This window comes from Polypterus senegalus, chromosome 2 (genome assembly GCF_016835505.1).
Source record: "Polypterus senegalus isolate Bchr_013 chromosome 2, ASM1683550v1, whole genome shotgun sequence".
Classification (NCBI taxonomy): domain Eukaryota; kingdom Metazoa; phylum Chordata; class Cladistia; order Polypteriformes; family Polypteridae; genus Polypterus; species Polypterus senegalus.
In genome coordinates, this window is record NC_053155.1 from 43,149,158 (window position 1) to 43,176,958 (window position 27,801).

Sequence of the window (27,801 nt, forward strand, 5' to 3'; positions counted from 1 at the left end):
ACTTCTTTAAGTCAGTCATCAGCAGTGCTTTCAGAGTCAACAGTCACTTGGAACATTTGTTTTAGTTCCACACGTCTGTGTCTCATACGCTTTGCCAATCTGACAATTAATGCATTGGCTTTGTTTTCTTATTGCCACCTTTTCAACTTGACTTCAGGAAGGCATTCAGATTCACGTTGCACTTGCTCAAGTAGTATTTTATTAAATGTTCACATTTCAAGTCATTGTTTAAGTTTAAATTATGCCATTATTATTTTTTTTATTTTTAATTCCTTTGTGTTGATTCTACATTCATTTTGTGATTCAGTGTGTATTTTCTTCATGATTTATGTATTAATTTTATAATGACAAGTTTTAATGTTGGATGTGATTCATTTTTTAATCAATTTATAAATCACATACACTATGTAGAGAGAATGGCCCACCACTCCTAAAGGCATCCAGCCATCGAAAGGCAGGACTTTCACAGAGGACCATACAGGCTCGAGTCCATGGACAAGCAGCTGTGCCAAGGAGTGGAGCCCCGAGCCGCACAACTACTGGTCTCAAATGGAGTAGGGCAGGCAGTGGGCCCTCACCATGCTCGAGCTGCGATTGTGGTGGGTTAAGAACACGCGGCCTAGAAAACCAGCACAGTTTTTGCCTCCAGATGATGAGGATGGAGTTAGAACTTCACAGGCCCATGAGTCAGTTCTGGGTAACGTTCATAATGGGCTGCTGAAGATGACTGCATGATGATGTTGACTACTTGTTGGACATGCTGCTTTACTCAAACAATGGTGCGCATGGTCTCAGAGGACATAAGAGCTTCAGTACTGATCAGGTATGTCTTTGTAGTAGTAAAGTGCAACGTGGCACATCCACAGGCTTATCACTCAATGCCTAAAAGCCGTTTGGAAACCAATCGCAGTGACCTCCCCTGGCACCAGCACAACTAGCTCCTCGGAGCAGATGGCGATTGGCAGGTAACTTGCAAGATCAATGAGACATAACGGACCACCATTGTACTGCAGGTCCAGCCCATTAACTCCATGGTCCGAAATGAAATGGAGGACCCAACAGCATGGCCTGTTACTTATGGGGACAGCTTTATATGACCCACTTTACATAATTCCACCCATTTTCACCAGATTGGATTGCATATTATTTTAAAAAATTAGGATGATCCTAGCACGGATACCAGAGGAGCATATGTAGGGTTGAGTGTTTTCATTTTGTTAGTTCTCTGATCCAGTTTGCATGTGATGTATTGTCAGAAATCTAAATTTCATATAATATTATACAATGACTAGCTGGGTAGGCCTGTGCTGTAAAAAGCCTGGGCTCTTAAGACAACCTATGTGATTGATTGATTGATTGATTGAATCCATGGTTTCTATCAGGGGCTAAGCGAGTTCCTCTCTCCTCTGAGGTTTCGTTTTTACCGAGGTGCTCACCTCCGTTGTCTATCAGCGGCTCCTTTCTTGGCAGTTCCACTTTGGTGACAGTCGCTTTCTTTAAACTTCATGCTGTACCCTTGCAGTTCCGGGCCAGACACACACACACACAGTTCCACTAACTGTTTTGCCTACACAGCTTGTTCTAAAGGGCAAGTAGGGCGCTCTTCCTAAATCTCTTGGTAGTACTGCCTTATAATGTTTTTTCCCCCACAAACACATCAGTAAAAATACTGTATAAAAAAAGGAAAAACTCTTCTCGCATGCAGAATGGAGCGCTCGATGAAAGTGTTTTCAGTGGCACATCCAAACGTTAATACTGTGACAGCAAGTTCTGTACGTAGACGAGCCGCAAAGGAGGCCAATACAGTCGGAAAGGAATAGCACACGTTTATTACTTGGTTCGTGTCATTTTCAGCCCTTGATACAGTGTACCAAATTTTAAAATGCCCCAGCCATACAAATATTTATATACATTTTATGAAAATAGATGGCACATTTACACTCCTGAAATGCTCCTTGTTGTAAAGTCCCTCTCATGATGACTGGCAAATTGCTTTCCTTAAAATTCATAAAACAAAATCTTGCAGCATCACATCCAGCCGCACTCCTAGAGCACAGCTTGTAAATTTAAGTTCTGTGTCAGGCCCCGTCCCGTCTCTGTTATACCTTAAATAATGGGACAATGAGGAGGAGGAGGAGGACAGAAAGGCCCCAGTCTCTCTCATTTAAAAATGTACTGAAATGGTAAGAGCAGAGTCTAACCTTGGAGCACACCTCTAACTCGGGGGGCCGTCTGGACTTTACAATTCTTGGCAGCCCACCCTGCACCCTCTAGGGTATTGGAGTAATGTTATTCAAAACATGTGGGTTCTTTTGTTCAGAATTTAAGGTGAACAAAGCCATACATCTGCTTTGATGAAATAAACCTTCTTCTGCGTTGTCAAAGTCTTTGAGGGTAAAAAGAACGGATTTTAGTTGCATGCCATTGCATCCTTATACCCAAGTATTTACGACGGGCTTGTTGCTCTTTGGATTATAGACGGTATAACTGGTGTCACATAACCTGGGAGATTTATTTTAGTTTTTGTAATGTGTAAATAATATCTACCACTTTCACCGACTTGCAGTTTAAATCAGGATTATTTCAATTTTTATCATCATCAGTTTATGCCCATATATTGGTGATGGCATCTGCACTTTGGAAAGAAAGGAAAAACCGTCTCCTGTTGAAAGAGTGCAGACGGGTGAGAGGAGCACATAAGATGGCAGAGGTGGCAGTTACTTCTGGATGGCAGCATCACTGCAGCTGCTGTTTAATAGACGACTTACAAACTTAGATTGCATGTGTGTCTTGCGTAACACAGCATGGCCACTGTGAGCGGCGCATGCCATGAAGAGTAGAGCACAGCAAGGGCGACACGACTCTGCCATGTTAACATTTAAATATACACGTTAGCAGTAATTCGTACACCTCATTCACATACTTTGTCCACAGTGGTTTCAGTAAAAGTTGACGACGGGGGCCAACTTCATTGGTTAATGTTGGGGGAGAATCCTTGAAACGTTACCATTTGGTACACAGCATAAGCACGTGGTAATATTTAGCAGGTGGCTTATATCTGCATACACAGCATTTCTTCTTATCTCACCAGACGTTCTTTTTCAGAAGTTTCCACGGACTCATTATCAGCGTCTGTCCCTTCAGAGCCTCGAAGGTCACTTGAGATGTGGATTTCAACTGCACTTGAATCTGAACCTGATGAAACACAAACACAACAGTGCTATCTCAGTTCAGTGCTTTAGAAACTGGTCAATTAAAGGTGAAAAGATACAAAACTCATGACGTCCATCTACTGCATAAACCCGTCAACTTGTTTAAGGCTAATGGGAGGTGGAGCCGATTTCAGGAATCATGGGAGTAAAGACAGAACCAATGTAAACCATGGAGCCAAGGTCAATCACTGAATACACTTGCACATCAAGCAGAATCGAGTCTCTCCATACCACTAGAACCTGCTCACTTTCAGGATGTGAGAGGAAACAAAAGCCCACAAGGACTCTGGGAGTAGGCAGGACATGAAAGTTCAAATTCTGGAGCAGCAAAGCAGCAGTACTGACCCCCACACGCCATCCCACATGTTTTTCTAAACCGTATACGCGACCAAGCAAACAGCCCACCTGAAAACTCAGCATTAAAAGGGAATAAACAAGCATTGATACGTGACCAATGGACACAATGAATACCCGCAGGCTGCAAATGACAAGATAACGTGTCACTCGCGTCACGAAGGAGAAACTGCAGGAAAGGGGGAGCGAAAAATGACCTTGAAATACATGAGACGAAACCAGCAGGCAAGTTGCGCAGGACACGTTTAGTGATGATGAACAGAGCTGTGCAGTGTCAATACAGATTCCGCACGTCACTTCCTAATGCCATGACAAGTTGACGTTGTATTTTATTCATAGGAGTAGCAGCTTACGTCGATTAAAGAGTCCTTTACATAAAGAGAACTTAACAGTGATGGTATCTGCTCAGGACAGGAGCTCCTGTAATGATCTGAAGGACAATTTCCATCGCAGATCTCCCATTCACAATCATACGGTGGGTCTGATCTTTTGCTATTATGATAGAGAAGGCTTCAACATTTGGCATCAATGGGGCAGCACAAAAAAAAACAAAAAAAAAACATGCATGCCACAGCAATGCCAATTCATCCACCTTAATACAACGCTCTTCGCGAAATGCGGGCACAGTGTGCTGTGCACAATTCTCAGTTAAAATACAAGTATCTCTTATACTAAGGACATAATAGAGAAACCCAGAGGACAAGGTAGAAGAGATTAAGCAGAAGTGGAAATCAAACTTCATCTCTCCCTTTACCAACTGAACAACTGTGGCGGTGTGGACGATGGATGAGCTTACTCCGTTTAGTACCCACTGGGCACTTCGTCTTGGCAGAAACATTGAAGCTGGCCTTTGTTAGTGTGCACTACTCCAGAAATTAAAATGATAAAAACTTGTTCACATGGGCTAATGTCTTTTTCCCCCCACTTCATGATTTACCTGCTTTGAACGGTTTTGCACACAATTAGAATTAAATAATCTGATCCTGGAAAGCTGGGGTAGCTTTACTTTGTCAGCCCCAAAAGTTAAACTCTACTGTTGAATTCATTTTTTATACCACTTTTCACTACAAGTCTCAATTAATTAAAAAAAACAGGAAGAACTTAGAACTGTTCAGGCGAAGAAGAGTGTGAGCTGATAATACAGTGATGGAGAGCACAGTACCAAAGGTACGTCTGATGCAGATAGAAAGCAAAGGTTCCATGTCAATATAAAACAGAACGGAGGGCTTCACAGGTAACCCACTGTTCTGGCCCAACCCTCGTGAAGGGTTTCTGCAGTAAGCCATGATGATCTACAAAGGAGTAACGAGTATACGTGACATACACCTATCCACTGGTCGGCTGCTAAGGAGCAAAGATAAGAGGATGGCGCGAGAAACGGTCAAACCGTTAATTCTCTTTTAAGTTCATTTTTCTAACAGGACTCCTCTTCAAGCACAAATCTAGGAAGTAGTTTTTGAAGGGCCTGGGAATTGAGGTCCCCACATAAGACTAAATGTCACCAGAGTTTGGAGAGTTCTTCTGCAAGAGAGTGGAGATAAACACATCACTCCAGGTGGCAAGCTGTGGTGGAGCTTTAAAAGCACTTAAGGTGGAAGGAAGCGTCAACCTGTTTAAAAAAATAATAATCTACTAAAAGTAGCCAGCACATCAACCCATAAATGTGATAAGGCGATGGAAGAGGGCAATGAATGAATGAATAAGGAGTACATGTCCGACGCCATTGGTAAAGGAACACTAACCAGGTAAACTAGCAGAAGGTCAAAGGCAGTGGACACTTTTAGCACTTCGCACCTTGTAACAGGACTTGACTTGAGCTTTAACTACTCGTAGTGTCGGGTTTACACAAACAAATGGCAGCAACAACATTTATTCCCATAAACATTTTCATACACAGAATGTAAAAATGAGATCTCTCACACAGGCGAGCCTTCTTTGGTCAGCTAGCATCATTCCCAACTCGGAGGTTTAGGGTCTTCTCTTACGTCCTACTTGTGCCACAGGTGAGATGGGAGGCCCTGGTGCTCAAATGCACTCCGGCAGGTTTTTGCTCCCAGCAGTTCAGTCAACCAGTCAATTTACTTTTAATTAATGTCACTTGTTTTCCTCATATTCTGGATTCAGAAAAGCACAGCACTGCCATTTTTATATTTAGAAGACATTGACAAAGATATTGCATGTTTGTTATTTCTTTAAATGCTTACTTCTCTTTTGTTGGTTTGCCTGTATAGTTTGCCCCCTTAATTTCATCTTAATAAAGACCGTTAACAGTAAGCAGAGCAAACACACAGCAAAAAGACTGGGGTCCTCACGTATAATGCTGTGCGTAGAATTCACACTAAAACATGTGTGCGCACAAAAGAATTCAGATGCATAAAACTGTGCGTAAGCAAAGTCCCACGTCAATCCCTATCAACGTCAATTTTAATGCACCTGCACGCAACTATAGCCCCACCACAACTCCTCCCAGAATTTTGCCTATTTGAATATGCAAATCAATATAAAATACAGTATATAGCCCCTTCCGTTCAGTGTTTTTATTTATTTTATTTTTTTTTTAAAAAGACAATTTTAAAAGCAAATGTAAAATGTAACTGAATGCCAAGTGGAGGCAAGGAAAAAAGAAACACAATTTGGTGGTTCAGGCATTGGTAGAAGCAACAGGAGGAAACTGATGGAGTGACACTCGAAGGTTCAAGTACAGAAAGTTGCACATTACCAGAAATTAAACAAGTAGTCGTCAGATGTCAAAGTTGACATGAAAAGGAGAGTATCCGAGTGTCATACAAAGTGTATTAGACTTTTTTTTTTTTCCTTCACTGTGGCCCTGTCGAAATTAAAGTCAAAATGCCAACTTTAATCTTGAAATTTTCACTTTAATCTCAGTTTATTTTGTCATTAAAGTAGAATGTCGTAAACTTCATTTTAAAAACGATGTTTAATTTACTAGAGTTTCTCAAACCCCATCATAACTAAAGTAGCATGTTAAATGCTTCTTATCCCAAGTGTTCCCCGTGCTTTCTCTTACTCCGACAGGAGTGTGCAGGCAGTGATCGCCACGCAGAATACATTACATTCATGATATTATAGCTCTCTCAACATTTTACAATGTTAAGATGAATACTTGATATCTTTTTCATGATGAAATACATTAATGCGTGTATATGAGGGGCACAGTGGTGCAGCGTAGCCCTGCATGGTACAATTTATTAAAGCAGTACTGTCTGTCAAAACAAACCAACCACCAATTCCTGTCCTTCCGCTTTCTTTCTTCACACAACCAAACAGCCACACAATAAGCGTTTGAAATAAATGTTAAGCCGACTCCAAGCTTAGAACACCAATTCTTCAAAACTTTGAAAAATCTTCATTATACACGTCACGTCAGTCCCAGCAAGCATAGAGCACAAGGCAGGAGCAATCCCTGGACAGGGTGTCACCTTGCCCCCACAGGTTTAATGCCAACAAATTATTCAACACACGTGTGTCAAGAAACGCTATGGGGGCTCCATTATACCAACAGCAGGACTTCATAACACATCACTGGGACTGGGACTGCCACGGCCCTCCAAGAGCTTCTGTAAAAAGCCAAATATCCCCCAGGGACAAATAAATGTACAAATTACCAAACGAAGAACTAAGCTCAAAACATCAGAACAGTTTGCCAAGTTAGGCTAAGAGTCCAACTTAAAAAATGAAGCTGGTTCGAACACATCCCCAAAGGCACAGAATCTGAGGACACTGAGCGACCTCAAAGAGTTTAACATGGAACTCAGATCTTGCTGGACAATGGTGGAGTACACGGCCCGGTAGGCTACATTCTGACTGAACGCAACCTGCATGCTTGACATGAGTTACATGTCCTTAACAGTGAAGAGTTTACATGGCCGCAAACCTGCATTAATATGGTTTGTCCAACTGGAATAAGCATGGCAGGTTATTAAAGCACATGTGAATGCACAGACTAATACTAGAAAAATTGCTGCAGACATTGAACAAATCAAACTTTGTCACATTATTAAACAAAAAAAGTCCTAGGAACTACACAGCAGGTAGCTTAAGGTGTTAAGCTCAATGGAATCAATTTGTAAAGAAAGGATTGAGTTCAGAGATTACATTTGACTAACATGTTAGAATTTAAGATGACAACATAAAACGTGATTCAAGTGCTTATCTTAAAACACTTTATAAAAGGAAGCACCCAAAAGGCTAGTGCTCAAGCTACAAGTAGATGGAGTTAAAAGGCACAGTACAAAAATGTTCACAAAACACAGAAGACAACAGATGATGATGCGAGGAGCCTTTCAGCAAATTAGAGAACATTAAAGGTTCAGCGATTCCAGTTTTTGGTACGGACCTCTGATAAAAATACACCCACAAAAGCTGGCTAAGGCATTACAGGAAAAAGTGGACGACATGGCGGATACCTTATAGTCTGTTCAAATCCTTCCTGGTGGGTCTGGACAGCATACAGACTTGCGTGGACAGACTTGAGGAAGGTGAAGGTGAATGCACTTAAGAAATCAGGGATTAAAAAGTTAAAACGTGACAAGAAATTCCACTTAAGAAGGGAAACTGAAGGGTGGAGAGTAGCAGTTACTTCACACCAAGGCGCAGACAGAAGTGGTTTAAAGGCAGATTACACTTGAGGTCTCTAGTGGAAATGTACGGTTTAGAGCAGATCAATGAAAATGAGATTGCTATAAAATACATTAAAATGGCCAATTCTTGGCAAATATACTTTTTTTTCCCCTCTAAAGAGTTAAAACAACAGGACTTTGAAAGACAACATGGCAGCAGGCTTTAGAAGGGTCTATAGGGAGAAGAAAATGGCATTAACCGAGTTTTAGAGCCAACCAAACAGCCAAACCAGTTGCCGAGTATCATGTTCATTACATTTGGGCCCAGTCACAGCTCCAGCAGCAATATTTTAACCCTCCTGCAATTACTTTCATGAAGTGGATTATGGGATTGCTTTATTTCACCCCGTACATAAGAAAAAAGGGTCAGTCAAACTGATGTATTTTTTTGCCGTTGAAGGAAATGCGCATGGAATACAGGTTTGATATAATGTTGAAATCTAAGAGCACCATCTTGGTTTTGAGTGTAAGGCCGGTGAGCATGGGATAGTCCGACGGCTCCTCACTAAATAGAAACCCTGCAGCCTCTGCAAGCTGAGCAGGAGATTGCAGTTCAGTGTCTACAAGTGTGACTTTATGTAGTGCTGGGCACATGCTGGACATGATTTCACACCAGCAGATCAAGAATCCCGGAAGTAACAAGTAGACCGTAAACAAACCAGAACCTGCAGAGGAGAAAGGCTACGAGGAACTGCACACGTCAGACAGTCAGAAGTGTGTCCAGGAGGAGCACAGCACGTGAAGCATCAAGCTGACCAAGAAGGCCGGAAAGACACTGCACCTGTGTACCCGGACAAAGAGGGGCGAACACAATTTGAGAGAGAAAGCGGTCTTTGTCAGATTACAAACACAAAGTAGATGAGCAGTTTAATTTTTCCAGAATTGTTTAGCAAGTTAAAAAAATAAATAAATAAAATAATGAGTGGAAACTTTTTAATGAAAGCCCAGGTCTGTTCTTTGTGAAATGCATTTTATTCAGATCAGGTGGTGTTACATTTATCAAGTGAACAAGACAAGAGGGGGAACACACTCTCAGAATGCACTTTCACTTAGCCGGGGGAATACGTTGGAAAGAAATAAGTCAGCGTGACGTGTGCTGCAAAAAGCTGAAAAACTGATGTCCATCTGCATGTTCAAATGCTCTCTCAGTGTCATGGAAAACCAGAAGCAGCATCTAGAAGAACAAGAAGACGACAAAGGGGAAAAAAAGTAGGAGAAGCAAGAGATGTTTGGCGATACATTCTCAGTATTAATAAAGCCGCCCTGTGTGCAAAGGTGGGTTTGTTCATAAATAAAGCAACATACAAGTTCACCGATATGCCCAGAGATCCCCGCCAAGTCAGGTTGTGATGGGGGATGCAACACTTTGTACAGCAATTGCCCAGATTAATATTGAAGAAGTCCACCACCTTCAATAGCTATCAGCCTACAAATTATCCCATCATGCTGTGTCGGAGAAAAACCAAGGTGAATGTCAAACTGGCACCACAGATGAAAAAGAAACAGCAGCACAGAATGCTGTGCTAGCAGAAATCAGCTTCTTCATTTGCAATGCATCCAAAATTTACAAAACCAATCCATAAAAAGACAAGACAAATGTCAGCAGCCTCCTCACGCTCTCTTTCAGATTCCTGCTTTTGCTGATGCGAAGGCTGAACTCAAAGATCACACAAATGTCAGACCCTTTACTGCCTTTGACAAGATCTTGAAACCAACAATAGTTAAGTGAAAAAATAAAACTTCAACAAAAAAGAGTTACTTTTAATGTGCACATCTTACAAAAAGTGAATAAAATGGTTTTCAGTTTTAACCAATCACATTCTAAATTTACAAAGGTATATTTCCTTTGCGTGACACTAAAGCCTCTCTATACATACGCACATATAGCTATGTAACATTCTATGATCTGCTTCTCTCAACTGAGAGGGCACCCGTGTCGAATGTTTGCCAACCGACAGACCAGCCACATGTATTACCTGGTAGGTAATCACTCATACAATCAGATTAGGACTCAGACTACGAATGCTATGAACATATATTTACATATTGTGACCGCTGGGAAACAAACACACTCACGCGGGGCTTCGAACATTTAAAAGACCTCACCCCACCACTCTCCTGTCCTCTCTCCCCCAGACCCTCTTCTGCTCCGGTCACTACTCCCGAGCAGCTGAACTCGCCTGAAGAGGAAGACTTTGTGTTCTTTTGACCTGGAGTCGGGGGCTAAGCTGTCAAGTTTGACAATGGTTTCCTGTGAGCGCGCAGCCCCTTGTGTTTGTACCTGCCAGTACAACAATACAGTTTTTATTCCTTGGAAATCCTTCTCTGCTCTCCTGTGCAACTTTGTGACCCATGCTTGACAAGACAGAGATATAGATCTATCTATCTATCTATCTAGATAGATAGATAGATACACATACATACATACCACAGTTTAAGACCACTTGAAAAATGGCAAAAAATCATATTTTGCATGGTTGGATCTTAACAAGGTTCCAAGTAGAGCTTCAACATGCAACAAGAAGCAATGGGAGTGAGACAAAACATTTTTTGAGCATGCAATTTAATGAAAACAACAATTAAACTGAAACAGGCTGTTTTACAGCTGATCAAAAGTTTAGGACCACAACTCCAAAAACAACCCGTAAACCCCCCCAAAACAGAAATCAAACTTCCAAACATGAACTCAGTAGTGAGTAGCTCCACCGTTATTGTTGATCACTTCAAAAATTTGTTGCGGCATGCTTGATGCAAGCGTTTCCATGAGGTGAGTGGCAACATTTCTCCAAGTGGTGAAGACGGCCACACGAAGGGCATCTACTGTCTGGAACTGTTGTCCATTTTTGTAAACTTCCCTTGCCATCCATCCCCAAAGGTTCTCAATTGGATTTAGATCAGGGAAACAAGCAGGATGGGCCAAAAGAGTGATGTTATTCTCCTGGAAGAAGTCCCTTGTCCTGCGGGCATTGTGTACTGTAGCATTGTCCTGTTGAAAAACCCAGTCATTACCACCCAGACGAGGGCCCAGAGTCATGAGGAATGCTCTCTGCAACATCTGGACATAGCCAGGGGCTGTTTGACGCCCCTGCACTTCTTGAAGCTCCATTGTTCCACTGAAGGAAAAAGCACCCCAGACCATTATGGCACCCCCTCCACTGTGGCGCGTAGAAAACATCTCAGGTGGGATCTGCTTGTCATGCCAGTAAAGTTGGAAACCATCAGGACCATCAAGGTTAAATTTTTTCTCATCAGAGAATAAAACTTTCTTCCACCTTTGAATGTCCCATGTTTGGTGCTCTCTTGCAAAGTCCAATAAGCAGTTCTGTGGCATTCAAGGAGACGAGGTCTTTGAAGACGTTCTTTGTTTTTGAAGCCCTTCAGTCTCAGATGCCGTCTGGTGGGTATGGGACTGCAGTCAGCACCAGTAACGGCCTTAATTTGGGTCGAGGATCGTCCAGTGTCATGACGGACAGCCAATTGGATCCTCCGGCTCAGTGCTGGTGAAATTTTTTTGGGTCTTCAACTTGACTTTTTTGTTCCATAACCCTCAGGATCATTTAAGAAATTCCAAATGACTGTCTTACTGCGTCCCACCTCAGCAGCGATGGCGCGCTGTGAGAGACCCTGCTTATGCAGTTCAACAACCCGACCATGTTGAAAAAGGGAGTGTTTTTTGCCTTTGCCATCAGAACGTGTGACTACCTGACAGAAAATGACAATGAATCCACATCTTTGCACAGATTTGGCCTTTTAAAAGGCATGTGGTCCTAAAATTTTGATCAGCTGTAAAACAGCCTGTTTCAGTTTAATCGTTATTTTCAATTAATTGAATGCTCAAAAAATGTTTTGTCTCACTCCCATTTCTTCTTGTTGCATGTTGAAGCTCTACTTGGAACCTTGTTAAGATCCAACCATGCAAAATATGATTTTTTGCCATTTTCCAAGTGGTCTTAAACTTTTGATCGGGACTGTATATATCTCGCATGCGGCTGGGGGTGGAGCCCAGCCAGGACACCAGGAGGAGGGCTTGTGGATCCTCCAGACCACGAGGGGGCGATCGCCCTGGTTGTGTTGGGGGCCACGGGTAGAGGTCTTGGAATCCCAACAATGTAGGCGCCACGGTGCCTGAAGAACCCTGGACCTCAGCACTTCCGCCACACCAGGAAGTGCTGGGGGGAGTAGAAGAGGACTGGGGACACTCGGAGGGCTTCCGGGTGTGCAGCCGGCACTTGCGCCACACGGGGGTGTGTCCGCGGGGGACTGCCAGGAAAGCAGCTGGAGCCCATCCGGGCAGGTATTTAAGGGGCCGCTTCCCTTCATTCATGGTCAAGAGTCGGGAGGAAGAGGACAGAGCTCAGAGAGAGGAGTGGAGGCGGCCAAAAGGAAAGGCATTAGAGACTGTGAGGCCTGGACTTTGGGGGATCGGTGCTGGAGGCACTGGGACGTGCACTGAAACCTGTAAATAAACGTGTGTTGGGTGAACAAACGATGTCCGTCTGTCTGTGTCCGGGTCCAGTTCCACTATATATACATATACACACACATATACATATTAGTGTAAGAGACGGCCAGCAAGTGAACCCGGCTGGGACGCCCCGGTGATAGAAGGATGGGGGAAGGCAGATTTTGAAGGATACTGCCTCTCCCAAAACACTAGACGGCAGCTGCCCTGGAGTGTAAAGATCCCCCGGATTCCCGCAGGGCATCTTGGGACTTGGAGTTCGTTTGCTCGGCCCTGTTGGGTACTGTGGGTGCCACCAGGAGGAGGTGTGAGAGGACCGGAAGTACTCACGAGTCACATAGACGGGAGCCCTGAAGTATTTCCGGGCTGATTAAAGAACTTTAATCCTCCATCTGACCTGGAAGTGCTGACAAGTCACATGGATGGAAGAGCAGAAGCACTTCTTGGGTCAATGACAATTTAAAAGGACTGGTGGAGATCCAGCAAGTGAGCTGGAGTTGGGAAGCAGAGGACAGAGCTTGCTCGGAGGTGTGGAGGAGAGATTTGGAGAATTAAATATTATTGTGTTTTTTTTGTTTACTGTGGTGGAGGTGCTTTAGGACTATTTATTTAAAGTGAAGATGTTAAACAACTTCTTGGAGCTTTTAAAATGTGTTGTCAGTGTCTGTGTGTTGGGTTAAGTGCTGGTATAACGCCATCTAGTGTCACAATATTATATAGATTTTTTTTTAATTTGGCTTTCTTGACACTGATAGACACAGTGTTGCTTTAATGCCAAAGTGAAAATAGATCTTTGCAACATGGTCTAAGTCAATGACAAATCTGTGATCAAGGACTATGTTTCAGAAATCAGCATTTAGTAGATTCACCTTTGGCAGCCATGACAGGTCTCTCTGTCTCTATCAGCTTTGCACACCTCCACTCTTTCCCCATTATTTTTGGGTAAACTGCTCAAGCTCGGTCAGGTTGCATAGGGATAGTAAGTGAGCAACTCTTTTTCAAGTCCAGCCACAATCTCACTTGGTCCGAGATCTGGACTCTGCCTCAACCACTCCAGGACATTGCCAGGAAGACAACAACCCCTAGGATAAAGGGTGAAGCTACACAGGGATGTCTTTAAAACAACAATGAAAATTTTTTACTGTATTTTCTTGCATTCCCCACAAGCCTTCCAAGGTCTGCTGCAGAGAAGAAGCCCACAGTATGATGCTCCCACCACCATCATCATCATCCCAACTGTGAAGCATATGCACCATTCAAACGACTTTTCTTCTCCCCATTTCAAACTAAACTCCTCCATTTTGGTCTCGTCAGACCATAGAACCTTCTTTCACCGGGCCTCAGGGTCTTTCAGCTAGACTTTGCCAGAAAGCATATCAAACCCCATACAGCACATTGGCAACAGTTGTTACCCGCACAGCCGCTCACTTCTCAGCCACTGTAGCTTAGAACTACTTCTGAGATCTCTTAGGTCTCCTGGTGGGCTCCCTCACTTGTCTTCTTACATGATCAAACAGTTTTTGTAGATAGCCTGCACTGGGCAGATTTTTAGATCCACCATACTATTTCCATTTCTTAATGACGACTCCAAGGGGTATTTTTCCATTTCCATCCTCTGACTTGTGCTTTTCATGTAGTCACTTGGATTTTTTGTTTTGTCTTCACAAACTTATTTCTTCACAATCATGATGTACATATGGTCGAAATTGAAGCAGTTTTTATAAATTGTCTGTTCTTGCAGCTTACAATGGGCTTTAAAAAGGTGCACAGGTGACCATAAGTGATAGAAAAAGCCTAAAATAATCATCATTTACCACCCCCCAGGAAAAATGTGATCAAGTATTGATCTGCGGCTTGAGATTACTCGGGTTGCAAAACAGCATATCAATGTTGCAAAGAAAGATTCGGCAATTTTCAAAAGGAGACCGGCTGTGCACTTTCCCTTCCCTATTCATCTTACTCCGCGGAAGTGAATTCACCTCCAAAAATCATCATGATGAACCACTATGGATATTGAACGTTGAAGCCCAGGTGTGAATTGCTGCATTAGTTATGTAGACAATACCTGAAAAAAAAGGTCACACGATCACTTCTATTCTTTAGCTAAACAGGACTTCACAAAGATACCATACTGTGTGCTGCTGCTTGCTGGACTGTTAAAGAACGAGTGCGTTTTAGGGAGAGAAAATGCTGAGCAGACACAGCCAGTGCTTGGAGAGAATGTACCAAGGCAGAGAATACTTATGGGCACTGTGTGTATATTACAATCACTCACACACACACACATACATACACGTGTTGACCAATAAAATTATAGGCAGTCATTTTATCCAGATTTTAATGACAATAATTTATCAAATTATCAAAATTGTCTAGTGGTTAAGAGGAATCTATACTTTTCTTTGTAGATTTGTCATATTGGTTTAGAAAGAGTGACATTTCAATGCTGAAGTCTTTACCCAGCATTCTTAGGCCTAAACTGCTTAGTAACATAACCCCTCGAAAGTCAAATGCTTCTGTTTATTCACAATGCCAGTCATCCCCTTATACAACAGCTTCAAGGAACTGCCAACTTGGAACTGTACCTTCTAATGTCTGATAGATATGGGAGGGTGCTTACTGAAATCTTGTGTACAGTAATATCAGAATATTGAGAATATTGTGCGCTACTTTTAAAATGGTTTCAACTAGAAAGAATTTCACTTCATAACATAGACGATTAGCCAAACTACTACTTGGACTGTCAATACAATGAATCATTTTGTAGAACCTTGCATTGAATTACTGTACAAGGCTCACGTTGTGCAGAAAGATTGTCGCTTTGTTTAGGGCAACACCTGTAAAACCCGTGTCCCTTTACAACAGCAGACTAAAGATTCCAGTTTCATTTTAAATCAACAAATAATTGCTATGGCGAAAACAGTCAAAATTCCATCCATCCATTTTCCAACCCGCTGAATCCGAACACAGGGTCACGGGGGTCTGCTGGAGCCAATCCCAGCCAACACAGGGCACAAGGCAGGAACCAATCCCGGGCAGGGTGCCAACCCACCGCAGACTGTCAAAATTTTAATTCTGAACTGATTTTTTTTTTTTTTCCTTATTACATATAGAATAATGGAAACAAATTTTAAAAGCATGTTAAAAGGAAAGCAGTCTCATAACTACTGCCGAGTTGCAAAATTTGGCAAAACATTTTTTGCAGGGAATGTGCCGTCTTCAGTGGTGACCTTGTTCACCAAGCATTTTCCAGGAAATTTGCCCCAAGTCCAGGTTAGACATTTTTTTCCTCAGTACCTCATAATACTTTCTCTGTGCAGTTTTTCCTCTTCGTTGTATCTTCTCAATGACATTTAAAAATGAGCAGAGCAGACACGCTGGCAAACACCACTGAATAATCAAAGACTGGAACTACTTTAGCGTCAGACCCACTAATTAGTAAATAATGGATTAAAACAAACAATTAGAACACCTAGAAAAGTAGAATTAATATATTAATATATATATTTTTACCAAACTTAGTTTTCTAATTTCCATATTGTTCCCAAAACACAGAACTTGGGAAATAACACATCACTTAATTAGCCCAGGAGTCCAATTAAAAACCGAAGCTGGTTGGAACAAAAACCTGCAGCCACAGTGGGCCACCAGGACCGAAGTTGGGAAGCACTGGTTTAGGCTACTACAAGAATACAGCAATTATTGGAAAATGACTCTAGAAACATCTAATCCATCAAGCAATAGGCTTCACTGTAATTTATACAATATTTAAGTGAAAAGTAGAAATCAAAAAATATCCACTAAATAGATTTTAAATGAATGGGGGGAAAAATTGCTACTCTCAGTGCATATGAAGCAGATCCACAACTTTTGTCCATTTACAGTGTAACAATGCACATCCACCAGTACTTCTAAAAGAAAAGATAGGAGGCTTGATAAAAATAGAAATTAAGGCATGTTATGAAAAGATTTAATAGCGACAGCTGATCTTTGTGTTCTGTGACTGAGATGCGCAATTCTGTACAGCAGCGAGCAGCAACGCACCCAAAACAGACAGCAGCTTTAGACAGTCTATGGCAGCAGCCATTCAGTGTGGGACAACACAAATAAATGGCACTAGAGGTCAAACTGTACTTTGGTTTAGACTGGGTGAAGGGCACACCGCTCCGCTTCTCCTTCTGGACCCACTCTCCAGCTGTACAGAAGTCAGTTTTTCAGTATTCTTTTCATTTGTCTACGTTGTGCTATCATTTCTTATCAAAAAGCATTAACAATACTCTGCCCATTATACATATACTAATAAAGCATAAAATGTGGTTTAAAAGAAATATAAATTCAAAACAAAAGGCAAAAAAATAAAATAAAAATTAACCCAGGAAAAAGTAGCAAATTATAATAAATAAATACCATGTCATATAATGCCATCCTTCTTGTAAAAGGTCTTAATACTTACAAGTCTTGCTATTTTTAAAATGGGGGAGAAAAAAAAAAAAGTATTCTTCCAAAATATTGTATAACACATTTCTTTCTATTTATTTCATATCAATTGATGTGGTCACTGCATTCATAAAGTAATCTTTCACCACCACCACCAGCCAGAACACACGACACAAATGATATTCCTTGAACTTTACCTTCAGAGAGGACACTAATGGTATCTGCTCGGTGATAGCCGTTTCCACTTAGGCCTTTTTTTTTGTCAGCCGTGTATCCCTGGTAGTTAAGTGAGGAGGATACAGTAGGATTGTAGCCATCTGCTGGTACCGCAGACGTTGAAGCCGACTCCCAAGGGATCTCCCTTGAACTTTGGATATTGAAATCAATATCAAAACCCGTCCAGCCATAGAAAGCAAGTGTATTCAGAAAGCCTTGCATTGGATTCAAAATTCCCTATTAATAACAAAAAACAACTTGATTTGTGCATTTAAACTAATTTCAGTTACAATATAATGAAAGCTGTTTTACACCCCTACACACACAAAAAAAAACACACACACACAAAAAGACAGGACTTCCTATGCCATTACAAAGTTAAACAAAAACCAAAAAACAACAAAAACACCTTTCTCCCTTGAACTATTAGAACATAAATGTTGTCCATGAATGATATATTCAGACATTTACCATATATACTTGCGGATAAGTCGGGACTTGATTTTACTATATAATTTCTAGTATTTTATAATGTCGGTTGTATAAGTCGAATGTGGGAAACTTACACTGTGATTAGAGATTATGATATACTAAATGCCCACCTCAGAGAGTACCCACAGAGCACACCACCTTTTTTTTTCTATGTGGGTGCAGCAATGCACTGTATCAGCGTGTGCTCCTAACCTCTCTCTCTCTCTCTCTCTAGTGCCTATGTGACCACACGGTGATACCCAAACTATTCTGAAGCGACGTTTGCACTGTTTTGTGTATCTCAGACCCTCATACATCTTTATTGTAAGAGCATCCCTTATCTACGATGGAGTGTTCGATCAGAACAAAATATGAAGCTGGTTTTAAATTAAACGTCAATGGAAGTAGTAAAAAGACATTGGTAACTGTGCTGCTGCAACAAAATTCAATGCGTCTGAGAAACTGGTGTGAGATTGGAGGAGGCAAGAAGATGTTTAAAAAAAAAAAAGTTTATTTTTGAACGGGCGTATAAGTCGGGGTCTGATTTTATGATCATTTTTTTGGGTTTCAAGACCCAACTTATTCGAGTATATACGGTAAATCGGACAGATTTGCATAACACTTTATGTAGCACCTTTCCCATGTTAAAAAGACTTCAGATACTCCAGGGAATATACAGCATTGTATACAAATATCAGCATAAAACTAAACAATGATAAATACAGAAAGCAAAGATCTGAATTGCAATGAGGCAATAAATCAAAATAAAAATACAAAAGTATGAAATTCTGCAAGAGCACCCTGAACAGATAATTTATCATAAAAACTGAAAATCATTCTGGCCATCTGGACTGAGAGAATTTGTCAGGGTAAGTTATATGCCTTCCTGAACAAAACCTTTAAGGTTTTTTTTTTTTTTAAAGCAAGCCCTGTAATTTGCAATCCTGTTCATCCTCATATACTGTATGCAGGAAGATGATGATTTATGTTTCAACACTGGTTTGCTTCCCAAACATTTACAGAAAATGTATGAATTAACACATACCATTATGAACCATGTGATCAAAGCTGCGTTCCTGGCGTTTTTAAGATGGCTCCCTTTAAAGTCTTCCTGCATCTCTAGGTAGAATAAAATACTCTCGTTGATAAGATTTGGAAGCCAACTAAAAGCAGAAGTAAAAACCCGTTGATTAGTATTTACTTGTCATTTTTGTTGAGTCAAGAACAGTGCATTATAGTAGCAACTTAACAGTATTTTATGGATTACTTTGATAAAACCTTTATAAACTTGATGTCCCTAAAACACCAAGTTAGTTTCTTCATTCTGAAGGACGTCACTTCTGCCTATAGCCAGTTATTTATGTCTATGAAGACTTAGGACTTTGCATTAATGAAGATTTCATATGTGCTGTGAAGTATGAAAGGCAGGCTAGATGTTCACAATTTATTGGGCTTGTTCCAGCGGGTTTAATCTCATTAAATATTTTCAAAATGGATTTGTTTTTAGGAAGAAAAAAAAAAAAAAAAATACATATACTGGACAAATGATAGACCTTCCATATCACAGTAAAGTTTTCTAATATGAAATAAAATGCCATCAGTTTTATAAGGGCATCCAATTAACAGACATCCTTTTCATTTCATCAGAAAGAAACGTTTAGGTGTGTCTGTGGTCTTTTCACGTGGTTGGTGACCAAAAAAAAAATTCCTGAAGGTCAAAATTTGCTACCAAGTATAAGGAATGTGCACGTGATGTACAGGCACTCAGTGATTTGGCATGTCAATTAAATGCAGACACAGCCTGCTGGAGGTCCTAGGAACAGATTCTACCCTTCAGCGGTTATTGTCCAAATAGAAAGAAATGGGTATGCTTTTGTAAGCATGGGAGCAAAACGTTTATGGACGAACAGGAAGAAAAATAAACTGGTTTAACTGTGGCAAGAAAGAAGAAACACTGAGGAACATTTTGCAATAATTTCAAATTCCTGACAGCAATGCATGTTTGTGCTTTCAACAAACAACCCTAAGTATCACGGTCTGTTAAAGTAAAAGCTAATTTTGCGAATACTGATAACAAACTTGTTATATTTTGCCGCAGTGTAAACAGATGCAGTGAAATATAAAATCATTCTTTACAGTGTCAAGTTGTACTGAAAATATTAAAGTCTCATCCAGTTATCTTGCCATGTAATCACTCGAGACTGTTCAAGGGACACCAGTAGGAATCGCATAGCATGTGCCTTCTTTCAATCAGGTATTAATAAAATTGAATCATTAAGTGTAAAAAGGGTCGACGAACGTCCAACGTCATACTTTAGTAAATCAGTCTAGTGTACGCCTGTCCCTAAACCAATGCTTGCCCATTAGTTTTGTTCATTGGTCCCTCAAAGGTAACAGAGTTCCACATGGGTGTGCTATTTTTAATGTTTTTGCAGTGGGCTTTTGAATAATGAACTATTTTCTTCCTGATTCCACAGGCAAATTCAGATACTTGTTTATAGACACAGCAATCAAATTTTTTGGTGCTTAGGACCCCCTCATCCTGCGGCACACGAGTACTATCCAGATTGTCCATATGGGTAATCCGGCCCTGCTTGTAAGGCGATCATGTATTCATGACATCATCTCATCTACCTCTGCTTTTGCAGCCTAGTTAATCTCTTACTTGCACTGTCAGGAATACCCCGAGCACAAAGTTTAAAGCTGTTAAGCTAACCAAATGAGGAAAAATGAACAGAAGTAGAGCGCAGTCCCACCCTTGGAGAGACTTCCTGTCACTTTGCACTATTGTTAAAGAATGAAGACCATCACTACTCCACAAATACAGCAACCTTGTGGTACTCGGCAGCAGCCAGCCGTCCCCAAATGGTGGTATACGTCTAGCAAGCATTGACAAACTCCCACCTCCTCTAAGCTATCCATGCAAGGATAATGACACAAGAGGGTGAACAGTACTCACCAACACTCATGCAGGAACCAAACATTCAACTGTTACTCAAAGATGTTATAATTCTTCTAGGTATAAATTCTGATTCTATAATATAAGAATATATTCAAGATTATCTTACCAAATAAAGAAAACAAGCATTATCTTGAAAAACTTTATTTTAATTTCCATTCCCAGTCGCCTCTCATTTTCTGTGTAGATTCCTTGCCTTCCTTTCAATAATGACGTAACTCCATTTGAAGAAAAAACAAAAATCAGTGCCACATCATCATTAGTCATAAAATGCCAAAAAGTGAATACAGACATTTCACAACAATCAATTAATAGAAGAATTGCAGCGAATTCTGGATCTACAGAACAAGTGCTTAAGCTGACCGTGTCTATTTATGTGCAAAGAATTACAGGACCTTCTGGACCGAGATGGAGACTGAAAACCCCCGCTCTGATGAATGCATTAATAACCATAGATTTGCATTTCTCCAAAATTGCCATAAGTGGATTAAACATGAGAAGATGGCAGGGTTATAATTACCAGTGGCTACTGTCCTTCCAAACAAAACTGGATTAATTAGCAAAACAAGTAGAAGTGGAACGTAGGTGGTGATGTAGTGAGGTACAGCATGTTCCAGTCCATTTTCACAGCTAAAAAACAAAAATATATTTCACTTAAAGATAAGGTGTAAATCAAGCACACTTGACTATTAAGTTTCAATAAAACCTAAGTGCAAACAAAAAAATTAAGATATAGGAAAAACCAAGTTACTGAAGTTATGGACAACTGCCCAACAACCATGTCTGACCATCTGAATTCTAAACTTTGGAAATAATATGCATTTAAATATTCTAAACTTGGAGTCAAATGAGATTTCTACATACCTTGAAATCGTTGGGTAGTAGAGCATAGCCACTCCTTCCACACACAGCAGAACTGCCAGCCCCCATGTTATCATGTGGTATAATACAATTGTACTAAAATTATAAAATAGTCAATTGTAAGATTTTATACATGCACAGAATACTTCCACTCATCAATTGATTGAACATCCTTAAATTCAGGGTTGGAGACTTTTATTATGGCTGCAAAAAATGTACAACATCCTCCATGCATGATGTGTCAAGTAGTTTTATGACAAAAGACACTCAGCTACTGTACATTGTGGCAATTTAGAGCTTCAAATCTGGCAGTGCAAAGTCTGCACAAACAAGGGCATAACAAATAAGAGAAGTACAATTCAAAATATAACTTGACCAGTTTTTAAAAGGTGAATATAGGACATTTTAACCTGTCTATTCAATCCCTTCCATACTGTTTGCCAATATTCCATTCCACAGACTGTATGTGTGTACAAAACATCTCAGAGGACATGACGCTGGAAGGGGACACTACAATTCTCACTATGCTTCTATGAATGGCTTGGCACTGTTGTCTCACAGCTCCAGAGGTCTAGGTTCAAATCGTATTCTGAAACAAGCGGTGTATCCTACATGTTACAACTGGTTTCCTCACATATCACTAGGGATGTCACAAGGACCAACACTTCTGTACCAAGTCAGTACCAAAATTCCAAAAATACAAATGGTACTTTTCTACAGTATTGGCAGAACCGAGTGAAAGTAGGTACCACGCTCATGACTGCAAGAAGATCAGAAGTTGATTAACTCCAAAGCCTTCTGAAGCTACGATGCCCGATGCTACGCCACTTTAATCACCATATACAGTTACTCTTTTGGAAGCTATCATGTAACATGAAATAGGGGAGTATATTATATATTATATACATTTATGTAGAGGTTCCCAAGCTTTTTTGGTTTGTGACCCCATTTTGATATCGGAGCTTTTTCACAACCCCGGCGGTTTGAAATATTGACATTCATTTCCTATTCAATACACTGTTTAATGTTATTTTTTCTATTTTAAAATATTAACATACCATTAACATATCAGGTGACCCCACTTGTTGTTACAAACCCAAAGTTGGGAAACACTGCACTTATGTAAAGAATGAAGCAACGTTAATACTGGTGTCAGACTGCTACACTTAACATGGAGCTGCAGGTCAGTTACATATACAGTATAAAATGGTCTTTTCAAAGGTGACACATTCTCTATTTTATGTATAAAATGTCATTGACAGAGAATACTTGAAAGCCTTACCCCATGGCTCTGTGATTACCAGCTTCATCATCACTTCTATTATCCTATGCTACCAGTGGGCTCTTTTCAGATTTTTTTTATTCAAGCCCTAACACTGGAAACTGGCAATGATCAGTAATCAGTTCAATACCCAGAAGAAAATGTACAACAAACAATGTTTTAAATATATATATGAAGGAGAGAGAGAGAGAGAGAGACAGAGATAGAGACAGAGACAGAGAGAAGGTTCCAATACCTTAGTCCAGCTGATCTTTTAACCACCAGGTACACATCAATTGCATAGCAAAAGGCCCACCAAAATGAAGCACTATAAAACAGCTGGATCCACATCTTTAGGGGGGAAAAAGAAAACACCTTATTATTAAGTATATTATAGTGAATTAATCTGTGGGAAAAAAAAAAAAAAGTTGTGGACGAGACATAAAATGACAACTATTACAAAGACAGGAAAACTCAGGGTAACATCGCAAGCAGAAAAAAGTCCACTTCATCCATAAACATTGTTTCCTTGGGTATCAAAAAGAAAGTGGGTGAAGCATGTTTTTAGAAAAGTAACATCTCCATTTCAGAGTATTGAGAAAGCCTTATAAACTGAAAGATCACACACAACAGACTTTATGTGAGGAGTTAGTAGTTCAAACTGAATAGATGAGATTTGCTTTAAAAGACAGAACAAGATGAGAAAGCCAACAGAGGCCTACTGTGTCACAATACAGCATCAGAAAAATAAATGCTTTCTCCAAGCCAGTAAGAATTAAAAGATTAAGAAGCTTCAAGTAATATTTAGAATGGTGGAGGAATTATCTTGAAAGATAATGTTGTAAATAGCTTACACTTTACAAACTATACTTAGAATGTCATAAAAATTGGACCACCTCTGTCAAATATTCCATTTCAATATTTAAATGCGTCTCATGTTGAACAAATGAGTTTTAATGGTGATTGACTAGCGCCCGGCTTTGACAAAGTTAAACCACCTTGCCCGTTTGTTCTATCTGTGTTAAAGAGTTTGTATTTTTGCCTTTGGACAGGTATATTTGGCAGGACTGCCAGAGGATGCGCAAGTTTAGTTATACCAACACAATTTGTGTAGTTGGTCACAGCATGGTGGATCCCAGCTATTATATTAAAAATGTGTCCACAAAACAGCAAAAAAAAAAAAATGAATTACTAAGTACCGTGGTATCTCTTAGTACTTTGCAGACCTTAAACTTTAGCAAATCAAGCAATTGGATTGGCAAGCTTTATAGACTCAAACGTAGAGAGTAAACAAAAAATAAAATGAATCCAAAAACAACTAATGCCTCTTACTTACACAGAAGGGTCCCTAATTACCTGTTAGAGTGTCTTGTGCACTCCCAACAACACCTTGAGGTTTCTTTCTCTCTCTTTCTAAGCCCTCTCATCTCCCGATTCCAGACTAAAATATTTAGGTCCCTGGTAGAGACAATTAACTTTAAACATACTGGCTAGCCTGTCCTCTGCAACATGAACCAGACTGAATACATTTATTGCACCACCTAACTCCCACCTATTGACCAGGTAACAACTCCTTCCTTTCCTTCTCTCTTGCAGTGCCATGCCTACAAAGGAACTACTTCCAATTATACAAATCAATGCCCTCTTGCAGTGGTTTCCTTTCTTCGCTGCAATTTTGTAGCCTGCTCATACATACTTGCACCCAGTAAAGCACTTTGAGCTTCATCATTTATATGAAAATTTGCTATATAAATAAATATTGTTGTTGTTACTGTGAATCTCAGATAAACTCGTCTCCATACTTATTCTGCTTCATCCACGTAGTCATTCTTGAGCAGATACATCTCACATACTGAAAAGGACTCCAGTTTTAATCATTTATCAGACTTCATTTCTTGTACCGGTATTTTAAATTCAGTTGTTATGTAAATTTATTGCATGTGTAATTGTATACAAACACAAAAAAGGGTGGTTATATCAGAGGTGATTTCATGTAGCTGCAGAATATATAAAACCGTCTGATACACCTTTAAACACACACACTCCTTATGAAAATGTAAGAGCAACCAAAGTGGATTATACATACCGAGCTTCCAACACAGAAAGCTGCAGGCCATACTTCTGTGGTGTTAAAAACAGATATTTTAGAAATGAAGCTTGGAGAGCCAAGCCACACTGTAGATCTGATGAGAATACCTTTGGAAGACAAACAGTGTATTAGAAAAAAAGAATGTTATATATATGTACATATATATAGCATTTTAACATGAATACTACTATTAAAGGATGTATTCAAAAGGCTCATACTTCAAACAGATGTTAATCATATCAGTGTAGCATGAACTGTGTCCTCCTGACATTTTGAAAAGACCATGAAGTGACGCTACTCTGGATGCCGCAAGCAAAAAACACTACAAAGTATGACAGCAATTAAGTCATGCGCTTAAACCAAAACCGCACCATATATAGTTTAAATTTTTTGTTAATTTTTCCATACAAGTGACCCCACACTAACTCACAATCCAATCTGGGGAAAAAAAAATCTGTACCAAATCAAAACCCCTTCCAAGACACTGGTCTTATCTATTCATTGTGTGTGTCACTTTGTACAAATACATAAATAAAAGCTATAAATATTACAGATCTAAAGTGTTGATACATTTAGAGGTCAAAAAACAGATACTGAATATATTTCAATAAATTAAACACAGGTTTAATAAAAACACCACACACTCCACAGAAGCAGCATACCATATGTTCTGTTAAAGTATATCTGCAAGTACCATGCATCCAGTTTCTCTCTGCCCCATAATACACGTGGACTCTGATACGGCAATACATATGTTAGTTAAATTATGGTGAATTTTAGTGAATTTAAGTGCAGTATTATTAATAAAAAATAAAAAAATTGTTCTACATCTTCTAAATACTGATGTTACCTGTTCATTACTAATCGAGTATTTCTCCTTAAAATGTCATTCCATGCTTATGCATTTTATGATATCTCTTTGTAGATACCCTTCAAATAAAGTGTTACTGAAATTTGTCGCATTATATTAATGGTCTCTAAACCCAGCCACAGGGGATGCACAAACCGGTGTGTTTGTTCGTGCCAGTCCCAAGCCCAGATAAATGGGGAGGGTTACCATCAGGAAGGGCTTCCGGTGTAAAATTTTGCCAGATCAACATGCGGACAACAATAATAATGTTCGCTATGCATGGTTAAGTATTTTCTAAAAATGCCACCACTTCAAATATCAGTGCATGCTAATTCAGTGAAGATAAACAAACATCGATATTGAATCGAGGCATTGTGAATCAGGATCGAATCGACACATCAGTGCGAATACCCAGCCCTGCTGTTCACTAGAACGGACCGGTACAACACCTGTATTACTGCATACACTGCTTCAGTCTGCCCGATAACTTCCTATTACCTTCATCCCTCACTTGTAAACAAGACCCTGGGATACTTAAAACTCCTCCGCTTTAGGCAGCACTCTATCCAACACCAAGAGAGGGCACTCCACCCTTTTCAGACTTCGAACCATGACCTCAGACTTGGCGGTGCATGGCTTCTCATCTTGGCTGCTTTACACTCATCTGAAAACTGCCCAATGTATGCCCACGGTCACAGCCCAATGAAGTCAGCAGGACCACATCATTCACAAAACACAGAGGGGAGATCTGGAGGAGGACGCCAAATTAGACACCCTCTACCCAATGGCTGGATCTAGAAATTATGTTCACTAAAAAAGAAAAAAAAAAAATTACAAACAGAATCAGTGACAAAGAGCAGCGACTGGCAGAGTTCCACACACACTGCAAATGAGTCAAGGAAAATGGAATGTGACCTCACTGGTGGGGAAGGAACCCAAGCTATCTAGATATAGTCAGGCTTATCTCAACATGTGGAGAGGGACTGGACTCACGCAGTGTTTGAGGCATCAGTGGGTGTGGGCTTCGGACATGTGCATGGGAGTTTACCTTTAACTATCCTGAGACTTTGAGTCCAGGGGTATGGTCTGGGGAGGTCTCCAAAAACTGGGCCAGAGTATTCTGCCTTCCTGGAGACTCTGGGATCCCCCAGAAGGTGGAAGGTGCTCCCACTGGATTATATTGTTCTACTGGGGGACTTTACACACTTGGCTAATGACAGTGAAACCTTGAAGGGTACGATTGGAAGGAATGGCCTACCCAATCTGAACCTAAGCATTGAGGTTATTAGACTTCTGCGCTAGTCAGCTTATCTGTAAAGAACATCATGTGCGAGCAGAATGGTGTTCACAAGAGCACTTGGCACCGGAGCACCTTAGGCCGATGATCAGTTCCTTCATTGTTTCATAAGATCTATAACTGTATGTCTTAGAAAATCTGAAGGAGAGAGGGGGCGAGCTGTCAGCTGATCACTTCCTGGTTGTGAGCTGGATCAGACAGCGGGAAAAAGATGCCAGACAGACTAGTGTACAGTACCATATCATCCAATATGGGCTTAAAATAAAGTTTGTTCTGTCTGTTAAACAGGAACAACAACAACAGCATCTTATAAAATATATTAAATGGCCTTTACAATAACAATTAAAAAATAAATAAATAAATAAATAAAAATGTCTTTCATAGTTGGCTCTGGAAAGCAACAGATCTAATAAAATTGAATAGCATCATCAACTGAAGTGTAACAAAGGAGGAAGTCTTTGCAGGTTATCTGTCTAATCATGTGAAGCATGTAACTGGAGCAAAGCACACAGGAAAAACTTTTTTTTTTTTTTGCAGTAGAATTCAAAAGGAGCAAGACACAATAATTTGACAGTGACCAGGACTAGTGGTTTGCTCTGCTATTGGACCTAAAAAGAAACTTGAAGAGTGAAAAGGGAGAAAACAAATGAGCTAACTCAAAAGACAGAACATACAGTGCAGGTAAAAATGAA

The 27,801-nt window shown here is 40.3% G+C and overlaps 1 protein-coding gene across 3 annotated transcripts in view; it reads right to left on the minus strand.

The window, feature by feature from the left end:
• Window positions 1–1,809: 1,809 nt before the first annotated feature.
• Window positions 1,810–27,801, minus strand: part of gpr143 (G protein-coupled receptor 143) — a 38,003-nt gene continuing 12,011 nt past the window's right edge. Inside the window, exons 2-9 of one of the 3 annotated variants that reach the window (XM_039743584.1) lie at window positions 24,960–25,069; window positions 23,130–23,224; window positions 21,616–21,708; window positions 21,272–21,381; window positions 20,861–20,969; window positions 18,838–18,955; window positions 17,303–17,558; window positions 1,810–3,195 (exon numbers count right to left, since the gene is read on the minus strand). In XM_039743584.1, the coding sequence (XP_039599518.1) occupies window positions 3,080–3,195; window positions 17,303–17,558; window positions 18,838–18,955; window positions 20,861–20,969; window positions 21,272–21,381; window positions 21,616–21,708; window positions 23,130–23,224; window positions 24,960–25,069 (1,007 nt within the window). In that variant the 3' untranslated portion in view covers window positions 1,810–3,079. Of the gene's footprint in view, window positions 3,196–9,163; window positions 9,381–13,616; window positions 14,734–17,302; window positions 17,559–18,837; window positions 18,956–20,860; window positions 20,970–21,271; window positions 21,382–21,615; window positions 21,709–23,129; window positions 23,225–24,959; window positions 25,070–27,801 lie in introns of those variants that run through there. The other 2 variants (XM_039743586.1, XM_039743585.1) reach the window with 2 other exon arrangements.